The 26,860-nt window shown below is 44.6% G+C and overlaps 1 protein-coding gene across 1 annotated transcript; it reads right to left on the bottom strand.

Moving 5' to 3' along the window:
• Nucleotides 1–163: 163 nt before the first annotated feature.
• OGFR (opioid growth factor receptor) lies at nucleotides 164–25,109 on the bottom strand. The gene is made up of 7 exons (XM_081322576.1): nucleotides 24,776–25,109; nucleotides 14,520–14,582; nucleotides 13,835–13,916; nucleotides 9,488–9,566; nucleotides 7,496–7,562; nucleotides 5,166–5,314; nucleotides 164–2,063 (listed from the first exon to the last, which is right to left on the bottom strand). The coding sequence occupies exons 1-7, from the start codon at nucleotides 25,052–25,054 to the stop codon at nucleotides 572–574; spliced, it is 2,211 nt and encodes a 736-aa protein (XP_081178702.1). The 5' UTR covers nucleotides 25,055–25,109; the 3' UTR covers nucleotides 164–571.
• Nucleotides 25,110–26,860: the final 1,751 nt, after the last annotated feature.

The following is a 26,860-nucleotide window of genomic DNA, read 5'->3' on the forward strand; positions in this document are numbered from 1 at the left end:
TATTATTATTATTATTATTATTATTATTATTATTACCTTGCTAGGTGACTGATGGTACTCGGATGTTGCCATATCGTAAAAGTGGCACAATGGATGAAAAGGTCGAAAAGCCCTGGTTTAGTTCACTCCTTCTTCCTTAATAAGAAATCATAAATGTCACCTCAAAAAGTTAAAAGATCTTTATTTAACAAAGACAAACTTAATTTAGCAAATAACATTCTTGTGGCTCATCTAGTAAACACTGGAAAACACACCTGCAAGGGTTGCATACATTGTATTTTAACAGGTCTGTGCTTTCTGTTAAAAAAGAACAAAGCCCACGGGCAATTAATTAGAAGACGTAAGACTTCTAGAAGTGGGACTATCAGATGCGCAAGTCACACACCTGAGTGTGGTAATCTTTCATCCTAAAGACGTCACCCTTAGTGGTCAATCACATTCCATGTTTATAAGAACCTGGAGAGACCAAACCATAAACCAAGCAAAGGTTATTTTGATCTGCTTTTGAAAAGATACACGCCGTTCGGACCTCTAGTATTTTGGGACAGTTTCATCCGATCTGGGATAGGACTTACTCTTCTTCTGGTCCAGCCGTGGTGTTTTCATGTTCCTTTATTTTGGAGATTTCATTCCTTTCTAGGAAACCATCCGATATCTCTTCAAAATCCTGCTCTTTCCATCCTGCGTTGTTTCTTACACCCCTTTCACGAACTGTTATCGTTTCAGACAACCAAGGGACATCACTTTCTGTTGGAGCAGTAGCTTCTTGTTCGTTCACTTTCTCCAGAAGACGGCTATCTCCAGGGTGGTCATTCTTTTTGGAATCAGCCAACCCATCCACACCTCCAGCCTTATGTCCTATCAAAGTGTCTGCAGAAGGACTGGCCGCCATTTTGGTTTCTTCTTGGCAGACAAGATCTGTCTCCTTAACGTCGTGAATGCTACAACTTGCTCCTTGGTCTTTAGATGGGATCAGCTCACCGTCTACTTCTGAAGAATCATCTTTGGGTGCAATGTCTACTTTCCGTCTCTTTCTCACCGCGTCAAGGGATTCAACCTCCTTCCCGTCTCTGGACTCCTCCTCACTGCCACCTTTGGGGGCCAAGAAGCTAATTTCCTCCTTGGTAATCACCACCTCGCCGAGATTTTGGGAGATCCTCTCGATATCATTGGAGCTTTTGGATGCCTCAGGGATTTCTCCACATAATCTGTTCAGCTCCAGCTTCCTCTTCTTAGCTTCCTTGAGGTTTTCTCCCTCAGCTTCACCCACACACTCATCAGCACGATCCTTTCTTTCCAAGGGACAGTCTGAAGCTACTCTGCCTTCTTCACTCTTTCCTTTGGCTTCCTTCTCTCCCAAGGCAAGGCGAGATTGATTTGCTCTTTTGGAAGTCTTATAGTCATCTACAGGTTTCAGCTGTGGTTCTACAAACTCCCCATCTTGCATCAGATCACCATCTAACGCTCTCCTCCCAATACCTTTATCCTGCATAGAGTTACTGGCTGAAAGGCTCAACGTGGCACTAATGCTGGTTACAGGCTGCTCAACATGGTTATGATGTATTGTTGTACCCAAATCATAGTAAGCAACACAGCTCTCCTCTGACAACCCATGTTTCTCTTTTTCTAGACTTTCTCCAGCTTCTTCCTGCCCAGAAGACTTCCTTCCCGTAAGTCTCTGAAGGATTGCTTGGGGTGACTCAACATTGTCCTTCTCCACAACCTCTCCGTCTCCTTTCTTGGTGTGTTCTTGCTCTTCTGGATTACTCAGAAGCTCCGAGGACTGAGGTTTGAATCTCCGGAGTTTCTTGGGAGGGCCCCAGACAAATTCGTGCTTTGGCTTGAAGTGTTGCCAGGCAAAATAGACCAATTCCCGTCGTTTGAGTTTGTGGCGGATGGTGAACATGAAGTAATCTAAGACGCTTCTTAGCACCCGAGGCAACATCTGGTGGACCAGAGTCTCTATCAGGAAGAACTTGACCAGCTGCACTTGGTAGTGTTCATAGCCCATCTCTCCCAAGCATTTCAAGATGCGAGTGATCCGTAAATTGTTGTGGCTGTACCTGGACCAAAAATAAAAAAAAATAAACAAAAATGAGGAGGACAAGATGTTGGGGGGGGGGGAGACAGAAAAGAACAATCAAATACAACTGAGATATAAAAAATGGAATTCAAAATCTGTATCATAGGTAGGCCTCAATCTATGACCAGCTGCTTAGCAACCATTCAAAGGGAGGGGGGAAAGGAGGAGAATGACGTACAATTGAGACACGAACAATGGAATTCATTACCTAGTTGGGTGATGAAAAATAAAAGCTGTATTACAGGTAGTTCTCGAATTGTGACCAGCTGTTTAGCAACCATTTGAAGTTATGACAGATCTACCAGGTTGGGGGGGCTACTTATGGTCTGGATTTGAAGTTTATTTATTTATTTATTTATTTATTTATTTTATTACATTTATATACCGCCCTTTCCCGAAGGACTCAGGGCGGTTTACAGGGTAATTAAAAACCAAAATACAAAAGTTAAAAACAAGTTTAAAAAAAATTAAATTTGTCCCTGTATAAGTAAAACCCCAGTTAAAATAAGATTAATCCTCAGCCTGGGCCAGAGAGCTCGAAGAGCCAGGTCTTCAGGTCCCGGCGGAATGAACGGAGGTCGGGGGCAGTCCTCAGCTCCACTGGCAGCTGGTTCCAAAGGGCAGGCGCCCCCACTGAGAAGGCCCTATCCCTGGGTGTCGTCCGCCGGCAATCTCTTACCGGTGGGACCCTGAGAAGACCCTCCCTGTGGGAGCGCACTGGACGAAGGGAACTTGATGCCGGCAAGTTCCAGTGATGAGTGAGTTTCCTCCCATCCCTGGATGTCACACGACTGAATTTCGGGCAGCCGACAACTGAGCTTCATTTAAGCATTTTAAATGCTTAATTTTAATGATTAAATTGTACACTGCCTGCCTGGAGCAGGTTAAGCAGTATGAAAAGTTAATTAATTAATTCATGGACATTTGCAGCATCCTGCAAGCGTGTTTCATAATGCTTTTGCCGACAACCCAAAAAAGCCTGTGCAGTCCTAGGCTGCATTAACAGAGGGATGGAATCAAGAACACGTGAAGTGTTAATACCACTTTACAATGCCTTGGTAAGGCCACACTTGGTAAGGCCACCTTGAGCCTTGGTGGAGCAGTGGGCTAATGCCTCCTTAAGTAACACCAGCTGCCTGCAATTATTGCAGGTTCGCATCCCACCAGGCTCAAGGTTGACTCAGCCTTCCATCCTTCCGAGGTAGGTAAAATGAGGACCCAGATTGTTGGGGGCAATAAGCTGACTTTGTAATAATGCCGCTTGGGGGGGGCGAAAGCCCTAATAAGCAGGCATAATAATAGAATGAAGGCTATTGCTAAGCACATTTGATTTGTGCTTAGATTGTGAGCCGCCCTGAGTCTTCGGAGAAGGGCGGGATATAAATGGGATTAAAATAAAAAAATAAAATACTGCATCCAGTTTTGGTCACCACGATGTCAAAAAGATGTTGAGACTCTAGAAACAGTACAGAGAAGAGCAACAAAGATAATTACGGGACTGGAGGCTAAAACATACAAAGAACAGTTGCAGGAATTGGGTACGTCTAGTCCAGGGGTCAGCAACCTGAAACAGTGAAAGAGCCACTCGGAACCGGTTCCCTCACAAAATGAAAAACTGGGAGCCGCAAAAAATATGTGCGCATGCGCATACATGCAAGCATGCGCAGAACAGGGTTTGACTGAAGAGTGGAGCCAAGGCGAGATATGCACCTACCCTGCATATTTGAATTGATTGGTTGAACTTTTTTAGACCCACTTTTTTTTTTGGACTGCACATGGCAGAGGACTGGGAGCCGCAGGAGACAGCTGAAAGAGCCGCATGCGGCTCCGGAGCCGCGGGTTGCAGACCTGTGGTCTAGTCTAATGAACAGAAGGAGTACTGGTGATATGATAGCAGTGTTCCAACATCTCAGGGGTTACCACAAAGAAGAGGGAGTCAAGCTATTCTCCAAAGCGCCCGAAGGCAGGACAAGAGGCAACAGATGGAAACTAATCAAGGAGAGAAGCAACCTAGAACTAAGGAGAAATTTCCTGGCAGAAGAATTAATCAGCGGAAGGAGTTGCTTCCAGAAGTTTGGGATCCTCCAACGCTGGAGGTTTTTAAGAAGAGATTGGACAACCATTTGTCTGAAATTATAATAGTGTCTCTTGCTTGGGTGGAAGCTGCACTAGAAGACCTGCAAGGTCCCTTCCAAACTTGTTATTACAGAAGTGTGCCTAGACGTTGTCCTCACTTAACCCAAAGTTCCAAACTCAAGATGGGGTGCTTTGAGCTAGACATTTTTTTCCACACAAGAACTACAGCCTGAAGGTTTCACAAAGAACCAGTCCCAAAGAATTGTTTACTAAATATATTGCTTATTCCAAAGGAGCTTGTGCATGTACAAAATGACAATTTACTCTGTGCAAAAACCACAGGTGATCATTGTTTGATCGAAGATAATTTTTGTAGCTCAGGGTGGAACTGTGGGGTCTTGGGTGCTCTCCGAGTTCGTGATTTTTCTTTCAGACATTGCATTACCCAACTAGATAACATCACCACTGAACAATTAACCAGTGGAACAACCTGCCTCCAGAAGTTGCGAATGCTCTAACACTGGAAGTTTTTAAGAAGAGACTGGACAGCCATTGGTCTGAAATGGTATAGGGTTTCCTGCCTGAGCAGGGGGTTGGACTAGATGACCTCCAAGATCCCTTCCATCATCATCATCATCATCATAATTATTATTACTATTACTGTATTATTATAAAACTTTTATTCATAAAACATGAAACTCAGTCAACTGAACACTCTAATTGACTGGCACTAATGATTGACACGGGTTGCTGCCAGCATCCTAGGTATCAACCAGGTACCTCCTTAAAATGTAAGATGTTCCGAGTAGTGCAGTTTTTTTGTAGCTTTGCTGGAGTTATTGCTCAGAGAACACCAAGGACCCCCTCATCAGAGCCTATGCTGACCCCTCCTCTTAGTTCTTATCGGTTTCAATTCATCTGCAGCAATTCTGGTGTCAGACAAAAGCGCCAGTTATGAAGCGTGCAGGCGAAAGCAGGCTGAGAGATAATCTCTGAAGAAACTCACCGATTGAGGTTCCCAAATCGCTCACACCAATTTTCAGCTTTTTCCAGTTCTCCTGTTTCCTCACTGACTAAGCTGATGCCGTAAAATTTCAACATGAGTTTATAAGCCCGGATGAACCTCTCCATGACTTCTTTAGATTTCTTGAAGGCCTGAGATATCAAAAGAAAAAAAAAAGATATCAAATATCAAATCACACCCCCACCCCTCCGGTACACTTAGGCATATAAAAAAGTATCATGTGAAATATCTACCCCAACTGTAACTTGCTATTTCATCTCTCTCTCTCTCTCTCTTTTTTTTTGCTATTTGGCATTCTATTTCTACTGTTTAATTTGGCAGATGTAGCTTTTGATGGGGAAACCACCAATGAATGTTTGGGTTAAAGCTTTATTATGAACCGTGGTGGTGCAGTGCTTAGAATGCAGAACTGCAGGCAACTTCTGCTGACTGCCGGCTGCCAGCAGTTCGACCCTGCCCAGCTCAAGCCTGACTCAGCCTTCCATCCTTCCGAAGTCAGTAAAATGAGGACCCAGATAGTTAGGGGCAGTAGGCTGACTCTGTAAATGGATTAGAGAGGGCTTTAAAGCACTGCGAAGCGGTATATAAGTCTAAGTGCTATTGATATTCCATTCCGTTCCATTGGTGGTGCAGTGGTTAGAATGCAGTATTGCAGGCTAACTCTGCCAATTACCAGGAGTTCGATCCTGACCGGCTCAAGGTTGACTCAGCCTTCTATCCTTCCGAGGTCGATAAAATGAGGACCCAGATTGTTGGGGGCAAATAGGCTGACTCTGTAAACCGCTTAAGAGAGGTAAAGCACTGTGATGCGGTATATACGTCTAAGTGCTATTGCTATTATTCGAAAGCATTGCAATATAAAAATCGCTAATTGGAATGAGCTTTACAGATAGTCCTTGACTTATAACAATTAATTTAGAGACTGTCTGAAGTTACAACAGCACTGAAAACAGTAACTTATGGCTGTTTTTCACACTTATGACCATGGTCACGTGTTCAAACTTCAGACGCTTGGCCACTGGCCTATACCGGTGTTCCTCGACTTAACAACAGTTTGCTTAGTGACCGTTTGAAGTTAAAACAGCACCGACAAAAGTGACTTATGACCATTTTTCACACTTAGGACCATTGCAGCATCTCCATGGTCACATGGGTTTATATCAGAATGCTTAACAATAGACTCACATTTATGACGGTTGCAGTGTCCCAGGGTCGTGTGATCCCCTTTTGCAACCTTCTGACAAGCAAAATCAATTGGGAAGGGCAGATTAACTTGACAACCGTGCTACTAATTTAACAACTGCAGTGATTCACTTAACAAAGGTGGCAAGAAAAGTCATAAAACGGGGCAAACCTCACTTTAAAAAATGCTCACTTAGCAACATAAATTTTGGGCTCAATTGCGGTTGTAACTTGAGGACTACCAGTATTTATGACGGTTGCAGTGTCCCGGGGTCATGTGATCACCCTTTGTGACTTTTTGAAGAACAAAGTCAATGGGCAAGCCAGATTCACTTAACAACCATGTTCCTGACTTAACAATTGGAGCGCTTCACTTAACAACTGTGGCAAGAAAAGTAATAAAACGGGGCAAAACTCAAGTAACCACGGTCTTGGTTAGCAACCTAAATTTTAGGCTCAGTTGTGGTCACACATCAAGAACTACCCATATTTCTTCATTTAGGGAAAGAGTGGGTCAAAAGGTTTGTGAAGAAAGAAGCAAACTTTTGGGGGAGAAAAAGTTCTGGTCCCACTGACCGATCCAGACTGGATCCTGAAAATAAGTCCCTCCTAAATTAGGATTACAAGGGACGCGGTGGCTCAGTGGGTTAGGACGTTGAGCTTGTCGATCAGAAGGTCGGCAGTTTGGCGGGTCGAATCCCGAGTGCCGCGTAACAGAGTGAGCGCCTGTTACTTGTCCCAGCTTCTGCCAACCTAGCAGTTCGAAAGCACGTAAAAATGCAAGTAGAAAAATAGGGACCTCTACTGTGGGAAGGTAACAGCGTTCCGTGTGCCTTTGGTGTCTAGTCATGCCGGCCACATGACCACGGAGGTGTCCTCGGACAAGCTTTGGCTTTGAAACGGAGATGAGCACAGGTCCCTAGAGTCGGAAACGACTAGCAGGCATGGGCGGGGGAACCTTTACCTTTTTAAAATTAGGATTACAGGTCCTAATCACTTGTTCCTGTACATCTTACAAATCAGATGCCCACAGCTGGGCTAAATACGGTGGATGCAATCAGACGAAGTATCAAAACTGTAATTTCATGGATGAGATGGGATATTACAAAAAGAAGAAAAGCTCTTCCTACCTCAATTTCTTGGCATGTGAGCTGTTTGGCATAAAAATTCATCCCTTGTTCACGTAAAGGAAACAGCCTGGAAGGAACAAAACATCTGCCAAGTCAGAAAAGATTTTTTAAAAAGTATCAGAAAGAAACACTGGCTTTAATGAAATGCACTGCAGCAAAACAGCAGCATTAAACGCTCAGCTTAACGGATGCTTTTGAGTGAGCAGTAGCTATTTAGAAGAGTTAAGGAAGGGCAAAATATCTTGATCAAGACACTTTGCACATCCCTAAAAGAAGCAATTAGACATTTCACACGTATTGGGCTCAGCCTGCTCCTCGAATCAAAACTGCAAAATTTCTACGTTGCTCATAAATCTTTAGTCAGATTTATTCCACAATAAATTTACTCTTGCACAGTAAGTGTGCAAGACGTCCTCAATTTGCAACAGTTCATTTAGTGACTGCTCAAAGTTATAACGGCACCGAAAAATGGGACTTAGGACTGTAATTTTTAATGGGGTAATTGCCAAGGAATGTTTGCATTAAAACCTTATGCTAAAGGAGGGGTCTTCAAACTTGGCCCTTTTATGACTTGTGGACTTCAACTCGCCTGGCTGAGGAATTCTGGGAGTTGAAGTCCACAAGCAGGAGTCTTCAAACTTGGCCCTTTTATGACTTGTGGACTTCAACTCGCCTGGCTGAGGAATTCTGGGAGTTGAAGTCCACAAGCAGGAGTCTTCAAACTTGGCCCTTTTATGACTTGTGGACTTCAACTCGCCTGGCTGAGGAATTTTGGGAGTTGAAGTCCACAAGCAGGAGTCTTCAAACTTGGCCCTTTTAATGACTTGTGGACTTCAACTCGCCTGGCTGAGGAATTTTGGGAGTTGAAGTCCACAAGCAGGAGTCTTCAAACTTGGCCCTTTTAATGACTTGTGGACTTCAACTCGCCTGGCTGAGGAATTCTGGGAGTTGAAGTCCACAAGCAGGAGTCTTCAAACTTGGCCCTTTTATGACTTGTGGACTTCAACTCGCCTGGCTGAGGAATTCTGGGAGTTGAAGTCCACAAGCAGGAGTCTTCAAACTTGGCCCTTTTATGACTTGTGGACTTCAACTCGCCTGGCTGAGGAATTCTGGGAGTTGAAGTCCACAAGCAGGAGTCTTCAAACTTGGCCCTTTTATGACTTGTGGACTTCAACTCGCCTGGCTGAGGAATTTTGGGAGTTGAAGTCCACAAGTCATAAAAGGGCCAGGTTTGAAGACACCTGTACTAAAAAGCAGTGCAACACAGAATTCCTGAGCCAGCAAGGCTCAGCTTGGAAACCTCTCCCTTTCCCCTCAGCGTGGCTGGCTCAGGAATTCTGGGAGTTGAAGTCCACAAGTCATAAAAGAGCCAAGGTTGCCTACCTCTGCTCTGGAGAAATGCTTGCTACGCACCAAACTCCATGTCTAGGGAAAGTACTTTTTCTAAAAATAAAAAAATAAGTAGTTCTTGACTTACAACTATTCATTTCGCCACCTGTCAAAAGTTATAACAGCACTGAAAAAAGTAACTTATGACTTGCTTGTGGGCCTTGCACATAGGCACAGTTGTGATTAGGGTTTCCTGTCTGAGCAGGGGGTTGGACTAGATGACCTCCAAGCTCCCTTCCAACTTTATTATTATTTAATGAAGGTGTTTAGCAACTGGCATGTATTTAGGATGGTTGCAGCATCCCAGGGTGCCCATTTGCGAGCTTCCTGTCTGGCGTCCGACACACAAGGCCAAATAGGGGAAGCCAGATTTGCTTAATGACCATGCGATTCACTTAACAACCGTGGCAAAAAAAGACTGTAAAATCGGTTGTGACTCAGTCAGCAACCGCCATGGAATTTCCAGCCGAGGACTACCTCTAACTGGGAAACTGACATGTCAGACTGCAATGTGCCAGCTTCTAGCGTTTTTATTCCTAAGACCTTTTCCCGGACCCCATCATGTATTTAATGAAACAATTGCACAAGAGCACATAATTTTACCACTGAATATATGAATGGTTTTCTTCCAAAACTCCGTAGTTATCTTGCCACTTCTCAAGGAGATCTTCAATGTACAGACCTTGAAGGAGGAGGAAAGGAAAACAAGGAGAGATATGAATTATCTCAGGGGCTGCCCCAAAGAAGAGGGAGTCAAGTTATTCTCCAAAGCACCTGAAGGCAGGACAAGAAGCAACGGATGGAAACTGAGGAGAAATTTCCTGCCTGTGAGAACAATTAATCAGTGGAACAATCTGCCTCCAGAAGCTGTGAATGCTCCAACACTGGAAGTTTTAAAGAAGAGACTGGACAGCTATTGGTCTGAAATGGTACAGGGTTTCCTGCCTGAGTGGTGGGTTGGACTAGATGACCTCCAAGGTCTGGAGGCAGGTTGTTCCACTGATTAATTGTTCTCACTGTTAGGAAATTCCTTAGTTCTAGGTTGTTCTCTCCTTGATCAGTTTCCATCCGTTGCTTCTTGTCCTGCCTTCAGGTGCTTTGGAGAATAGCTTGACTCCCTCTTCTTTGGGGCAGCCCCTGAGATATTGGAAGACTGCTATCCTGTCACCCCTTGTCCTTCTCTTCATTAAACTAGACATACCCAATTCCAGCAACCGTTCCTTATATGTTTTAGTCTCCAGTCCCCTAATCATCTTAGTTGCTCTTCTCTGCACTCTTTCTAGAGTCTCAACATCTCTTTTACATCGTGGTGATTGAAACTGGATGCAGTATTCCAAGTGTGGCCTTACCAAGGCATTGTAAAGTGGTATTAGTACTTCATGTGATCTTGATTCTATCCCTCTATTAATGCAGCCTAGCACTGTGTTGGCTTTTTTGGCAGCTGCAGCACACTGCTGGCTCATAGTTAAGGGATTGTCCACTAGGACTCCGAGATCCCTCTCACAGTTGCTACTATTGAGCAAGGTATACTACACTACACTATACCTGTGCATTTTACAGCTGGCAGGCCACATGTGGTTCTTTGGGTGCCCCTGTCAGGCTTGCATGGATTGCTTTTAATTGGAAGGCAAACCGATATTTCCTCCCCCCCTTCAATTTACATATCTGCATGTGTGCATTCCTACACAGCTTCATATCTCTATTGGTTTGGATTGTCATAACAATTCCGGTTTGTCATGTGTCTCCTTGGAAAAATGAATTGCTCTCCTCTGCTACAGGGATTCCAGAAATGGCACTTTATTGTAGCTTCTTGAAATCCTATCCAAATTTCCCGCTTGACGCTAAGCGACATCAAGGTAGGATTATCTCGAGTTCCTTTCTCACCCTCGCTTCTATTTCTGGACTGTGGAATGTGTTGGCACTCCTTAATGCCTCTTTCATACCTTCCCCAAGGTTATCTATCTCTAAATCTTTTTTACAGCTAGAAAAGAACAACCTTCTAGATCTGGGAAACGAAGTCCAGAATCACAGATAGTCCTCGACTTACAACTGTCATTGAGTGACTGTTTGAAGTTACAATGGTACTGAGAAAAATGACTTAGGGTTTTTTCCCCACACTTACGACCGTTGCAGCATCCCCATGGTCACATGATCAAAATTAAGACACCTGACTCATATTTATGACGGTTGCAGTGCCCTGGGGTCACGTCATCACTTTTTGTGACCTTCTGACAAGCAAAATCCATGGGGAAGCCAAATTCACTGAACAACAGTGCTACTAACTCTGCAACTGCGGTGACTCACTTAACAGCTGTGGCAAGAAAGATCATACAATGGGGCAAACCCCACTTAACGGTCTTGCTTAGCAACAGAAATTTAGAGCCGAGTTGTGATTGTAAAGCCGAGGACCGCTTGTATAAAAGAAATTCAAACGAGATGTTGGTTTTATAAGTCTTGTTGTGCAATTTACCACAGCAGCCCCGCCAGGCGTCGCCTCCCCTTAGTAGTTCAATGCTTCCTCCTAATTAGGGCACATTTAGCCTGGGAATTTGGCTTACTGCAATTATTTTCGATTGCTGCCATACTGACTTTAGGAGGCCAAATAAGACTTTAAAAAAAACACAACATTTTTGCAAAGCTCGCTTGAACTACAAACACCCCAGAGCGAACACTGTCGGGTGCAATTACTTCTACTCATTTGGTTTCTAGTTACAGAAAGCAAATTATCCACATCTGTCTGCAGCTATGAAAGGAGGAGAGAAAACGGTGCTCTTCATTCTATCTCTGGGTCAAGTGGTCCTTGACATCCAGCCAAAATTTAGACCGACATGGATTCAAGACTTTCTTAGGGATCGGTTACAAACAGTGAGGGTCGGCTCTGCTTTGTCCACCCCCCTGAAGCTTTGCACCGGCACGCCACAGGGCTGTGTGCTTAGCCCCTACCTGTACTCTTTATACACATATGATTGTGTATCATCTGACCCATCCACTGCGATAATCAAGTTTGCAGATGATACAACTGTGGTGGGTCTTATTACAGGTGGGGATGAGACAGCATATAGGGCGGAGGTACAAAAACTATCCATATGGTGTAGTAACAACAACTTGCACCTAAACATCGGCAAGACGAAAGAGATGGTGTTAGACTTCCGGAGAAAAAAGGAGGAACCTGCCCCACTTCACATCGGAGAGAACTGTGTAGAGAGTGTTTCCTCCTTTAAATTTCTGGGAGTCTACCTCTGTGAAGATCTGACCTGGAAAGTTAACACAACTCAGGTGGCTAGAAAGGCCCAACAGAGGCTTCACTTTCTTAGGGTCTTGCGGAAGAACAGGGTAGAACAACGGCTAATGACCCTCTTTTATTGGTCTACTATAGAGAGTGTCCTCTCGTATGGTATTGTGGTTTGGTATGCTGGTCTGACAGCCGCGGATAGGAAAGTATTACAGAGGGTAGTGAGCACAGCACAAGACATTGTGGGCTGTCCCCTGACACCACTGGATGATATCGCCAGGGCTCGTTGCCTTGGAAGAGTGAGGAAGATTCTCAGGGATGACTCACACCCTGGACGGTATCTCTTTACTCTCCTACCATCCGGTAGGAGATATAGGAATATAGCCAGCCGTACCAACAGGCTGAAAAATAGCTTTTATCCGTGGGCTGTTAGGCTTTTAAATGGGAGATAATCTTATGCAGAATTGACTTGGGAGGCCGGTGTGTGGTATAGTTGGTTCACATAGTGTGGTGGGATGGAGGGTTTGTTGTCACTGTGTGTTGGGGGAGAGAGCACGGGGGGAGGCTCAGCTAATCTCAATGTACACATGTTGTACTTTGACAATAAAGGTTTATTATTATTATTATTATTTTGCTAAGCGAGACAAGTTGTTAAGTGAGTTTGTATGGTATTGTGGTTTGGTATGCTGGTCTGACAGCCGCGGACAGGAAAGTATTACAGAGGGTAGTGAGCACAGCACAAGACATTGTGGGCTGTCCCCTGACACCACTGGATGACCTCGCCAGGGCTCGTTGCCTTGGAAGAGTGAGGAAGATTCTCAGGGATGACTCACACCCTGGACGGTATCTCTTTACTCTCCTACCATCCGATAGGAGATATAGGAGTATAGCCAGCCGTACCAACAGGCTGAAAAACAGCTTTTATCCGTGGGCTGTTAGGCTTTTGAATGGGACATAATCTCTGTGAACTTATGCAGAATTGACTTGGGAGGCCAGTGTGTGGTGTAGTTGGTTCACATGGTGTGGTAGGATGGAGGGTTTGTTGTCACTGTGTGTTGGGGGGGTGGGAGCACGGGGGGAGGCTCAGCTAATCTCAATGTACACATGTTGTACTTTGACAATAAAGGTTTATTATTTATTATTTTGGTCTGTTTTACGACCTTTCTTGCTACAGTTGTTAAGTGAACCACAGCAGTTATTAAGTGAGTAACACGGCTGTTCTCACTGAATCTGGCTTCCCCACTGTCTTTGCCTGTTGGAAGGCCCTAAATTCAGGCCAGTTGCCAAGCGTCCAAATTTTGATCACATGACCAGGGGGATGCTGCAATGGTGGTTAAGTATGAAAACAGTCATAAATCGCTTTCTCGGAGTGGTTGTAACTTCAAACAGTTGCAAGTCAAGAGGAGAGGGAGGAAAGGAGGGACACAAAGAAGAAAGGAGGGGGAGAAGAAGGGGGTAAAGGAAGGAACAGGGAAAAAAGGGAAGGAAGGAAGGAAGGAAGGAAAGGAGGGAAGCAAGCAAGAAAGGATGGGAAGAGGGAGGGAGGAAAGGAAAGAACAGAGGGAAAAAGAGAAGGAAGGAAGGAAGGAAGGAGAGAAGCAAACAAGGAAAGCCTTTAAGTAAATGCAATGTATTGCCATGTCAAAGGCCAACAGTGAAACCCAATTATGATCCTCACCCTTTCCCCTTGGAAAACCAAGCAGTTTCAAAAGCCTTACCCCGGGGCAAAAAATTAATCTCATTTTTGTAAAAGCTCAGGTTCCACATTTCTTCCTCACTGACCTCAGTTTCTCTTAATCCCTGGAAGATAGATAGATAGAGAGAGGCAGGCAGGGAGAGATGGAAGGGAGATGGTCAGCAAACAGGGGTATTATTATTTTTATTATTATTTATTAAATTTTTATACCGCCCTTCTCCCGAAGGACTCAGGGCGGTGTACAGGGCAATAAATATCAGAATATAAATACAAAAGTTAAAAAAGAGGTTAAAAAGAATTAAATAATTATGCCCAATATAATACAATAATTAAAATCCAGTATTATTAATCCATTCACAATTAAACCCAGTATCAGGAGTTCTTAAGGACTATTTCCACCCATAAATCTTTGCTGCCCCATTCTTAACAACTTCTATGCAGCCAGAGTAGCTTCACAGGTCCCAATACAAGGAGCCACTCTATTCTGATACTCAAGTTGTATCAGAAAAAGCAAACACAAGTTTTTTTTAAAAAAGTTTATGGATCCCCAACTTGAATAATTGCATTTCAGGATGGTGTATGATCAGTAAGCAGGGGAAAATCAGCTCAAAACGACAACAAAAATTAACAGGCATTTCAACCCAAAATTTCTATTACACCCCTCTAGATGGAAACTCAATGTAACCATAATACACAGGAAATCTTACCGGGTAATGCCGCCTATATTTCTGCATATCTCTGGCTGCGTTCCAGTTACGCCTATTTATGCTCTAATAAAAAAAAGATAATAAAAGAAATCTGTTTATCAGGTCTAAATCTTAAATAAGCCTTCTTCCAAACAACTGTGAAAAAGAAAATATAACTGATTATAATTTCCTTTGATTAGTGACATTTTGCAATCACCTCTAGAAGTTGAATATAGTGAAAATATTACTTCCCTTCTAATTTTATTGCCACAGAAGCCGCTCAATTGAGACAGACTCTCTTTATTCTGGTTTAAAATACTCAAAATCTACCTTGTATCTCAGATCATTTAAAGAGACTGACCACTTCTCTATATATATATTATCTATCTATCTATCTATCTATCTATCTATCTATCTATCTATCTATCTATCTATCTATCTATCTATCTATCTATCTATCTATCTATCTACCTACCTACTATATTTTTGTAAAATACCCAGAATCATTGGAACTGAGGAACATTTAAATCAATACTTTTGTGTAGAACAGGGATCTCTAACTTGGCAACTTTAAGACTTTCGGTCTTCAACTCCCAGAATTCCTCAGCTGGGTGGGTAATTCTGGGAGTTGAAGTCCACAAGTCTTAAAAGTTGTCAAGTTGGGAGACCCCTGGTGTAGAATGTGACTTAGCCCCCCCCCCCCCGGCAAGGCTCACCTACCGATCAGGTGGCACCCTTTGGAACTGCTGCGCAAGCAAACAAACCAGATTTAGACTTCACTTCAGTGATAAATCAGAGTCTTAAGTCTCCCTATTCAGGTGTGCATAAAAGCACACACACACGCTTTTGCACAATCAGATCGGCACAGAATGTCAGTGAGACTGGTTGAGCCATATGGATTGGGCAGTGCAATCCCAACAGTTTTGACCCACGCCAGATTTCTAGGCTAGCCTGGGTGAAGAGACACTGAACAATGTACACATAGCAACTTCATGACCTTGTTGGTCTGCTGACTGTATCTTATGCTCCACAGCAGTGTTTTTCAACCTTAGCCATTTGAAGATGTGTGGACTTCATGCTGGCTGGGGAATTCTGGGAGTTGAAGTCCACACATCTCCAAATGGCTAACACCGCTCTACATGTATCGCATATTCTTACATGCTTGGTTGTGGGAGAAATACTTTGGATATTCAGAAACCCAAGGGTGAACCTCTGTATCCAGAAAGAATCCACGTATGATCAAAATATGACCTCTTTGCACGCATGACCAACCAATGACCTCTTTTAGCACTCATGCTGGATAATGGACTTAATGAACGGTAGGATGGATATTCAGCCTAACCTCAGCATTAGATACCAGCCAGCTGCTTTTCATCCATCTTTGCACAGAATATAGTTTCAAGTTTAGAAAACAAAGCAGGAAGGACTTGAAATTGTTTTGGGGGCGGTTTTGATAACAGAAGGTCTCGTCATAATTCTTGCTACTTTTATTCATCCGTCACAGTGTGATATATATATTTTTAATTTCCTGGTCTTTGGCACATCATTGTTTTAGTTCACCTTAGCCCAGTGTTGCGTTTACACGCACCGTGCATTCAAAAACCAGTATATATGTCATTAGTCTGAATATTTTATCATAGGCTTCATTCAGCTCACTATCTATCATGTGCTCTAAAAAAAGTTCATTTGTTGGTCAAGGCTGCAAAGAGGTTATACAAAGAGTCCTTGACTTAAGACGATCGATTTAGCAACCGTTCGTTGTTATGACAGCACTGGAAAAAAGCGACTTACAACCGGTCCTTACACTTACGACCATTGCAGCATCCTCAGACTCACATGATCAAAATTCAGACACTTGGCAAATCCACCTGTAGAGGTAGTTCTCGACTTATGACCACAATCGAGCCCAAAATTTCTGTGGTTAAGCAAGACATTTATTAAGTGAGTTTTGTCCCATTTTGCAACCTTTCCTGGCACAGTTCTTAAGTGAATCACTGCAGCTGTTAAGTTAGTAGCACAATTGTTAAGTGAATCGGGCTCCCCCATTGATACTGCTTGCCAGAAGGTCGCAAAAGGGGATCACGTGACCCCCGGGATCCTGCAACCATCATATATATGAACCAGTCACCAAGCCTCTTAATTTTGATCACATGACCCTGGGGATCTTGCGATGTTGTTGTTGTTAGCTGCGAAGTCGTGTCCGACCCATCGCGACCCTATGGACAACATTCCTCCAGGCCTTTCTGTCCTCTACCATCTTCTGGAGTCCATTTAAGCTCACGCCTACTGCTTCAGTGACTCCATCCAGCCACCTCATTCTCTGTCGTCCCCTTCTTCTATTGCCCTCGATCTTTCCCAGCATTAGGCTTTTCTCCAGTGAGTCCTTCCTTCTCATTAGGTGGCCAAAGTATTTGAGTTTTAGCTTCAGGATCTGGCCTTCTAAAGAGCAGTCAGGATTGATCTCCTCTAGGACTGACCGGTTTGATCGCCTTGCAGTCCAAGGGACTCGCAGGAGTCTTCTCCAGCACCATAGTTCAAAGGCCTCAATTCTTTGGCGCTCAGCCTTTCTTATGGTCCAACTTTCACTGCCATACATTGCAACTGGGAAGACCATAGCCTTGACTATACGCACTTTTGTTGACAGGGTGATGTCTCTGCTTTTTAGTGTGCTGTCTAGATTTGTCATGGCTTTCCTCCCCAGGAGCAAGCGTCTTTTAATTTCTTGGCTACAGTCCCCATCTGCAGTGATCTTGGAGCCCAGGAAAATAAAATCTGTCACTACCTCCATTTCTTCCCCATCTATTTGCCAGGAATTGAGAGGGCCAGATGCCATGATCTTGGTTTTCTTAATGTTAAGTTTCAACCCAAGTTTTGCACTCTCCTTCTTCACCCGCAACAAGAGGCTCTTTAGTTCTTCTTCACTTTCTGCCATTAGAGTGGTATCATCTGCGTATCTTAGGTTGTTGATATTTCTTCCGGCAATCTTAATTCCAACTTTTGATTCATCTAGCCCTGCCTTTCTCATGATGTGCTCTGCATATAAGTTAAATAGGCAGGGCGACAGTATACAGCCTTGCCGGACTCCTTTCCCAATTTTGAACCAATCAGTGGTTCCGTGTCCAGTTCTCACTGTTGCTTCTTGGCCCGCATATAGGTTTCTCAAGAGACAAATAAGATGGTCTGGTACTCCCATCTCTTTAAGAACTTGCCACAGTTTGTTATGATCCACACAATCAAAGGCTTTAGCATAGTCAATGAAGCAGAAGTAGATGTTTTTCTGGAACTCCCTAGCTTTCTCCATGATCCAGCGTATGTTGGCAATTTGATCTCTAGTTCCTCTGCCTCTTCGAAATCCTGCCTGTACTTCTGGTAGTTCTCGATCCACATACTGCTGAAGTCTAGCTTGTAGGATTTTAAGCATGACTTTACTAGCATGAGAAATGAGTGCAATGGTGCGATAGTTTGAACATTCTTTGGCACTGCCTTTCTTTGGAATTGGAATGTAAACTGATCTTTTCCAATCCTGTGGCCACTGTTGAGTTTTCCAAATTTGCTGGCAAATTGAGTGTAGCACTTTTACTGCACTGTCTTTTAAGATTTTGAATAGCTCAGCTGGAATACTGTCACCTCCACTAGCTTTGTTGTTGCTCAGCTTTTCTAAGGCCCACTTCACTTCACATTCTAGGATGTCTGGCTCGAGGTCAGTGACCACCTCATTGTGATTATCAGGGACATTAAGCTCATTCTTGTATAGTTCTTCTGTGTAATTTTGCCACCTCTTCTTAATCTCTTCTGCCTCTGTTAGGTCCCTGCCATTTTGGTCCTTTATCATGCCCATTTTTGCATTAAACGTTCCCTTCATCTCTCCAATTTTCTTGAAAAGATCTCTGGTCCTCCCTATTCTATTGTTTTCTTCTATTTCTTTGCACTGTTCATTTAAGAAGGCATTCTTATCTCTTCTAGCTATTCTCTGGAATTCTGCATTCAATTGGGCATATCTATGTTTTTCTCCCTTGCCTTTCGCTTCCCTCCTTTCCTTAGCTATTTGCAAAGCTTCCTCAGACAGCCATTTTGCTTTCTTGCATTTCTTTTTCTTTGGGATGGTTTTGGTTGCTACCTGTTGTACAATGTCGCGAACCTCTGTCCATAGTTCTTCAGGCACTCTGTCTATCAGATCTAATTCCTTAAATCTATTTGTCACCTCTACTGTATATTCAACAGGGATATGATTTAATTCATACCTGAGTGGCCTAGTGCTTTTCCCTACTTTCTTCAGTTTAAGCTTAAACTTTGCAAGGAGAAGCTCATGGTCTGAGCCACAGTCAGCTCCTGGTCTTGTTTTTACTGACTGTATAGAGCTTCTCCATCTTTGGCTGCAGAGCATATAGTCAATCTGATTTCTGTGATGACCGTCTGGTGATGTCCATGTGTAGAGCCGTCTCTTGGGTTGTTGGAAAAGAGTGTTTGCTATGACCATCGTATTCTCTTGACAAAATTCTATCAGCCTGTGCCCTGCTTCATTTTGTACTCCAAGGCCAAACTTGCCTGTTATTCCGGTTATCTTTTGGCTTCCTACTTTAGCATTCCAATCCCCCATGATGATAAGGACATCATTTTTTGGTGTTAGTTCTATAAGGTGCTGTAGGGCTTCATAGAACCGGTCAATTTCATCCTCTTCAGCACTGGTGGTTGGGGCATAGACTTGGACTACTGTGATATTGAATGGTTTGCCTTGAATTCGAACTGAGATCATTCTGTCATTTTGAGGATTGTATCCCAGTATTGATTTTCCTACTCTTTTATTGACTATGAAGGCTACTCCATTTCTTCTGAGGGATTCTTGCCCGCAGTAGTATACCTGGTGGTCATCTGAATTAAATTCACCCATTCCTGTCCATTTTAGTTCGCTGATACCTAAGATGTCGATGTTCAGTCTTGTCATCTCTTGTTTGACCACGTCCAGCTTTCCTTGATTCATGGATCTTACATTCCAGGTTCCTATGGAGAAAAAATCTTTACAGCATCGGACTTTCCTTTCACCACCAGACACATCCACAGCTGAGCGTCCTTTCGGCTTTGGCCCAGTCGCTTCATTCTTTCTGGCGCTACTAGTACTAGCCCTCTGCTCTTCCCCAGTAGCATATTGGACGCCTTCCGACCTGAGGGGCTCATCTTCCAGCGTCATATCGTTTTGCCTTTTGGTACTGTCCATAGGGTTTTCATGGCAAAGATACTGGAGTGGGTTGCCATTTCCTTCTCCAGTGGATCACGTTTTGTCAGAACTCTCAGCTATGACCTGTCCGTCTTGGGTGGCCCTGCACGGCATAGCTCATAGCTTCATTGAATTACGCAAGCCCCTTCGCCACGACAAGGCAGTAATCCATGAAGGGGGATCTTGCGATGCTCGTATGAAAAACAGTCATGTCACCTTTTTTCAGTACCGCTGTAACTTTGGTCACTAAACGAACCGTTAAGTCGAGGACTACCTGTATTTGCGACAGTTGCAGAATCTTGGGGTCACATGGTCACCATTTACGGCTTTTCCAGCTGGCTTCCGACAAGCAAAGTCAATGAGGCAAACTGGATTCACTTTAAGAATAGAATAGAGCTGGAAAGGGACCTTGGAGATCTTCTAGTCCAGTCCCCTGCTCAAGCAGGAGAACCTATACCATCTCAGACAGGTGAATGTCTAGTCTCCTCTTAAAAACCTCCAGTGATGGAGCACCCACGATTTCTGGTGGCAAGCTGTTCCACTGGTTGATTGTCCTCACTGTCAGGAAGTTTCTCCTTAATTCCAGGTTGATTCTCTCTCTTTGGTCAGCTTCCATCCATTGTTTCTTGTCCTTCCCTCTGATGCTTTGGTGAATAATGTGACCCCCCTCTTCTTTGTGTCAGCCCCTCATGTCTCCCATATTTTTTCTTTTCTTTAGACTAGCCCAGGGGTAGGCAACCTTGGCTCTTTTATGACTTGTGGACTTCAACTCCCAGAATTCCTGAGTCAGCTGGCTCAGGAATTCTGGGAGTTGAAGTCCACGAGTCATAAAAGAGCCAAGGTTGCCTACCCCTGGGCTAGCCAAACCCAAGTTAAGTTAAATTAAGATATGATTCAGTTAACAACCCACAGCGACGTTTAATATCGCTCGCAATTTATTTATTTTAAAGTTGGTCATAACTCTCTTAACAACCACCCTGCTTAGCAATGGAAATCCCCGTCCCAACTTCAAGGGCTATCTGTATTCCAATGACTGTGTATTCTTTCTGGTTTAGCTCACCTTTGGTTTCTGAATATGGAAAGCAGCTTTCCGAAAGCCAGCAGGACTGATTAAGGGCCATTCCTCTCCCATCCCGGAAGACAAAACACTTTTAAAAAAAATATAAGCGTAGAAACAGCCTCCGAGGCAGGCGAAAAATCTTGTGATTTTTCCTCAGTTCAGCCCATTGACTTTTATTTCATTTATCTTTAGTCCCTGATTGTGGGAAAATGACGTCATTTTTAAGAGACCAAGCCGGTTCAGATTACAGCTTCTGACTCCTAAAATGTCAATGGCACCCTTCAGTCTCGAGAGACTATGGTATCCTGCTCTGGAAAGAGGTCCTAAAGCAGCTTCTGGTGTGGCTAAAAAGGCCAATTCGAGAGTGGCGGTCCCTTTCACACTGAGGGCAGATACAATCTGTCCCCTGTCCAGCCCCCAGATTTCGTTGGTTCCGGGACTGTTTCTTTGCCTCAGCCTGCTGCACAAGTGTCTCTTCCAATTGGAGAAGGCCATGCTGCGTCCTTTGAAACTCAAAATACTTTGGTCACCTAATGCAGGGCTTTTCAACCTTTTCACCCATTGTACCACTTTTAGCATATGGCAACATCCGAGTACCACCAGTCGCCCAGCAAGGTGTCAAAAACTTGATGACCAAAAAAAAAAAAAAAGAGTGATGAAGTACAGGTAGTCCTTGACTTACAACAGTTTGCTTAGTGACTGTTCAAAGTTACAATGGCACTGAAAAAAGTGCCCCCCGAGCCACAGCCGAGCAAGACACCTGCCTGCCTGTCCGGTGGCGCTCTTCCTCCTGTCCGAGGTTTTCATTGTTGTGAGCATTTCTGTTGAGGATTGGCAGTGGGGGTGGGGTGGGGAGTGTTTGGTTTTTATCCCCCCCCCCCCGAGTGGTTGCAGCAGGTTTTGGTCACTTCACATGACCCTGGGAGACTGTGACCGTCATAAATATGAATCAGTTGCCAAACGTCTGAATGTAAATCACAAGGCCCTGGAGATGCTGCAACATTCCAGCTGATCAGCGCTTCCTCTGGGCTCAGAAGCGCCAGGATCAGTGCTGAACTCCAGCTGGAGCCTGGCACTGATCCTGGAGCTTCCGCTGAGCTCTGACAGTCCTGCAGCTCCAGCCGTCTCTTGCTCAGGCTTGTGCGGTGCTACCACTGGTTCAGCTCATTCCCCTCCCCCACTACCACTTTTCTAGGATGGTCGCGTACCACCTGCCAGGTGCCAATGTAGCACAGGTGGTACCCGTACCACTGGTTGAAAAGCCCTGACCTAGTGAGAAGGAAGGACTCACTGGAGAAGGGCCTAACGCTGGGAAAGATTGAGGGCAGGAGAAGAAGGGGACGACAGAGAATGAGGGGGCTGGATGGAGTCACTGAAGCAGGAGGTGTGAGCTTAAAGGGACTCCAGAAGATGGTAGAGGACAGGAAGGCCTGGAGGAACGTTGTCCATGGGGTCGCGATGGGTCGGACACAACTTCGCAGCTAACAACAACAATGCTGCATCTTTAGCCTCCAAGCTGAACGATCAGAGGTCAAGGCTTCCCAGCTGTTGGTGTCCATTCCCAAGGCCTTTAGATCCCTCTTGCAGATATCCTTATATCGCAACTCTGATCTCCCTCTGGGGCGCTTTCCCTGCACTAATTCTCCATACAGGAGATCTTTCAGAATCCGACCATCAGCCATTCTCACGACAGGGAGAAAATGTACAGGGAGCTTATTTGGTTTCCATACTTCACTCGTTCAGCAGAACTAAATCTAAACATTTCTATTTCTTGCTAGATTTTTCTTGCAAGTTTTCCTTTCCATTTCCCTAAACTAGAGTAAACAGATCTTGATTTTTCTTCCCGAATCTTAGAATTTGCATGAAAAGGGACAAGACTGTCTGAAACAGAAAGGGGAAAAAAAATCTTATCTGCAGAATTTTTATTTATTTGCTTTTTTGAGTGTCAACTATTGTTAGGACTATTACAATTGTTTTGAATTGTCCCTAAACGTGGTGAGAATTGCTGTACAGGGAGTTCTCAGCTTATGACCAGAACTGAGCCCCAAATTTGGATTGTTAAACAAGACATTTGTTGAGTTTTCCCCCATTTTACGGCCTTTTTTGCCGGTTGTTGTAATGGGCAGGCAGATGCTTCAAAGGTTAAAATCAGCATCTTGAATTGGACCCAGACGCAAACTAGGCATCTGGGAGTAGAGGTAGTCCTCGACTTACGACCACGAATGAGCCCAAAATTGATGTTCTTAAGTGAGACAGTTGTTAACTTTCGCCCAGGTTTGCCTGGTGCGCCAGTTGCGGCCCTATCTTAGCCGGGATGATTTATGCACGGTCACTCATGCGCTCGTGGCCTCTCGTCTGGACTACTGCAACGCTCTCTACATGGGGCTGCCCTTGAGGACCACCCGGAAGCTCCAACTGGTACAGAATGCAGCCGCGAGAGTTGTGCTGGGAGTCTCCCGATACTCCCACGTTACACCTTTGCTCCGTGAGCTGCATTGGTTGCCAGTTGCCTTCCGGGTGAGATTCAAGGTACTGGTAATGGTGTTCAAAGCCCTTCATGGCATGGGGCCGGAGTACCTTAGGGAACATCTGCTGCCGGCATCAAGCTCCCTGCGCCCTGTGCGTTCCCACAGAGAGGGCCTCCTCAGGGTGCCACCGATCAGAGAATGTCGATTGGTGGCGCCCAGGGGGAGATCCTTCTCTGTGGGCGCTCCGGAGCTGTGGAATCAGTTGCCGGTAGAGCTCCGGATGGCGCCCGATCTTCGCTCCTTTCGTCGCGATCTCAAGACGTTTTTGTTTGTACAAGCCGGCCTAGCCTGATGGGGATTGGTGGGGTTTTTATTTTTTTGTATTTTTAATTTTATTTTTGGGGTTTTATTATTGTATTAATTGTTTTAACTTGGGCAATTATTTAATCTTTTTTTAATGTTTGTACTTTGTATTTGACTTTTGCCCTGTGAACCGCCCTGAGTCCTTAGGGAGAAGGGCGGTATATAAATATTATTAAATTAAATTAAATTAAACTTAAGTTTGCCCCGTTTTACGACTTTTCTTCCCACAGCTGTTGAGCGAATCACTGCAGTTGTTAACAACATGGCTGTTAAGCGAATCTGGCTTCCCCATTGACTTTGCTGGTCAGAAGGCCGCAAAAGGTGATCCCGTGACCTGGGGGGGGGGTCACTGCAACCGTCATAAATATGAGTCAGTTGCCAAGCGCCTGAATTTTAATCGCATGATCATGGGGGGAATGCTGCAACGGTCCTACCTAAGCGTGAAAAACAGTCCCAAAGTCACTTTTTTTCAATGCCGCTGTAACTGGACCCAGACGCAAACTAGGCATCTGGGAGTAGAGGTAGTCCTCGACGTACGACCACAAATGAGCCCAAAATTGATGTTCTTAAGTGAGACAGTTGTTAACTTAAGTTTGCCCCGTTTTACGACTTTTCTTCCCACAGCTGTTGAGCGAATCACTGCAGTTGTTAACAACACGGCTGTTAAGCGAATCTGGCTTCCCCATTGACTTCGCTGGCCAGAAGGCCGCAAAAGGTCATCCCGCGACCCCGGGTGGGGGTGTGTGTGTGTGTCACTGCAACCGTCATAAATATGAGTCAGTTGCCAAGCGCCTGAATTTTAATCGCATGATCATGGGGGAATGCTGCAACGGTCCTACCTAAGCGTGAAGAAACAGTCCCAAAGTCACCTTTTTTTCCAATGCCGCTGTAACTTCGAACACTGTCGTTAAATCGAGAACTCCTACCTGTATACCGAACAGTCCCCCTACTGCCCCAGCTGAAACATCCAGCTACTCTTCAAGGGCAGCCCCACGAACAGCGCATCACAGGAGTCCAACCTAGAGCCGGCTAGCTAGGGATCGAACGGCTGCCGGCTGAGAGGCTCCCAATTTAGGACCGGGCGCAACTGGAGCGCGACAACACAGCCCCAGGGAAGTCCTCGCAACTACGACGGCCTCCCGCTCTTCTTTGTTCCCGAGCAAATCTCTCTCACCTGGGTAGCGGAGGCCCACTTCGGGTTGGTCGGCCACCAGCTGTGCTTCTCTCGGACTTTGCATTCTTCCAGGTGAGCGGCTTGAGAAGCCGGTTCCCGGCTCTTCTTCTCCCGCCTCCCTTCCTCCTCCTCCTCCTCCTCTCCCTCCTCTTCGTCTTCCCAAGTGGAATCGTATTCCCAAAGACCTCCGTCTTCTTCTTCTTCTTCTTCCTCCTTCTCCTCTTCCTCTCCTTCGCTGGCTCGATCCTTCTCCTTCCCCGCTCTCACCCGAGCCGCCATGGCTCCAGAGGAACAAGCCCTCTCGACCGGCGCGGAAGAAAGGAAAGCGAAAGAGACGAGAGGAGGAAAGGGGAAAAAAAAGAAGAAGATGCAAGCAGGAAGGCGACGGCGAGATCAAAGCGAAAGGCACGTGGGTGGAAAGCGAGGAGGAGGAGGAGGAGGAGGAGGAGGAGGAGGCAGCGCAAAACCCGGCCTCCAACCCTGACCGCAGCCCAGCCTGTGCTGCACGCTCATTGGCTGGCCCGCGTTCCTTCCGAACGTTGGGAAATCCTCTACGTTCCAGAATGGAATGCTCGAAACGCGGAGGGGGGGTGGGGGGCGGCGACCGGTCGGTTTCCCCTCTCCAGGCGTTGATTGACAGACGCCCCCCCCTCTCGCCGGGGCGGGTCTCGTTCCTTGTTTAACCCTTCGCCGAACCGCCCTTAACACGCAATACTGTATATAAATAATAATAATAATAATAATAATAATAATAATAATAATAATAATAATAATAATAATAATAATAATAATAATAATAATAATAATAATAATAATAATAATAATAATAATAATAATAGATTTAATTTATATACCGCCCTATTCCCGAAGGACTCAGGGCGGTTCACAGGGCAAGTTAAAAACAATACAAAAAGAGAGAATAAAATAAGATTAAATTAATACAACAACAACAACAACAACAACAACAACAACAATAACAATAATAATAATAATAATAATAATAATAATAATAAAGAAGAAGAAGAAGATGGAAGGGACCTTGGAGGTCATCTAGTCCAACCCTCTGCTCAGGCAGGAAACCTTATACCATTTCAGGCAAATGGCTGTCCAGTCTCTTCTTAAAAACCTCCAGTGTTGGAGCATTCACCACCTCTGGTGGCAGGTTGTTCCACTGGTTAATTGTTCTAACTGTCAGGAAGTTTCTCCTTAGTTCTAGGTTGCTTCTCTCCTTGATTGGTTTCCATCCTTTGCTTTGGAGAATAGCTTGACTCCCTCTTCTTTGGGGCAGCCCCTGAGATATTGGAACACTGCTATCATGTCACCCCTCGCCCTTCTCTTCATTAAACTACACATACCCAATTCCAGCAACCGTTCCCTATATTCACACGACATCCTGATTGACAAACAAATCCCATCATCTTTTGCTGTAATGAGTGGCGCCAACTCTGCCTGGGTGGCCGGTTTATCTTAAGGGTGTTGGGTAAAAAACGATTGCGTTAAGCCGATTTATTTCGGGTCATTATTACGGCAGGAAGGATTTCTACGGGATTGTGCTGACGGTGTGCAGGCTTTTAAGAGTCAAACAACGGACGTGACACGATACCAGGAGGTAGGAATGGAAAGGAGACACGAAAGCACGTTTTCAGAGGGGGAAAAAAACCCAGTTGTGTTCAAAATAGATAGATAGATTGATTGATTTAATTAATTTATATACCGCCCTATTCCCGAAGGACTCAGGGCGGTTCACAGGGCAAGTTAAAAACAATACAAAAAGAGAGAATAAAATAAGATTAAATTAATACAAGCCCACAAAATTAAGATAACATTAAAATTGAAATTTAAATTAAATTTAATTTAATTTAATAACATAATTTAAAATCCCTCAGTCCAGGCCAGACAATTCAAACAACCAGGTTTTTAAGTCCCGGCGAAATGAGCGAAGGCCGGGGGCACTCCGAAGTTCCATCGGCAGTTCGTTCCAAAGGGCGGGCGCGCCCACAGAGAACGCCCTCCCCCTGGGAATCACCCGCCGGTACCCAGAGATACGTGAGGAGATTGCAACTACGGGTATATCTGCATTGATTC

Source organism: Vipera berus (genome assembly GCF_964194415.1).
Source record: "Vipera berus genome assembly, chromosome: 3".
Classification (NCBI taxonomy): Eukaryota; Metazoa; Chordata; class Lepidosauria; order Squamata; family Viperidae; genus Vipera; species Vipera berus.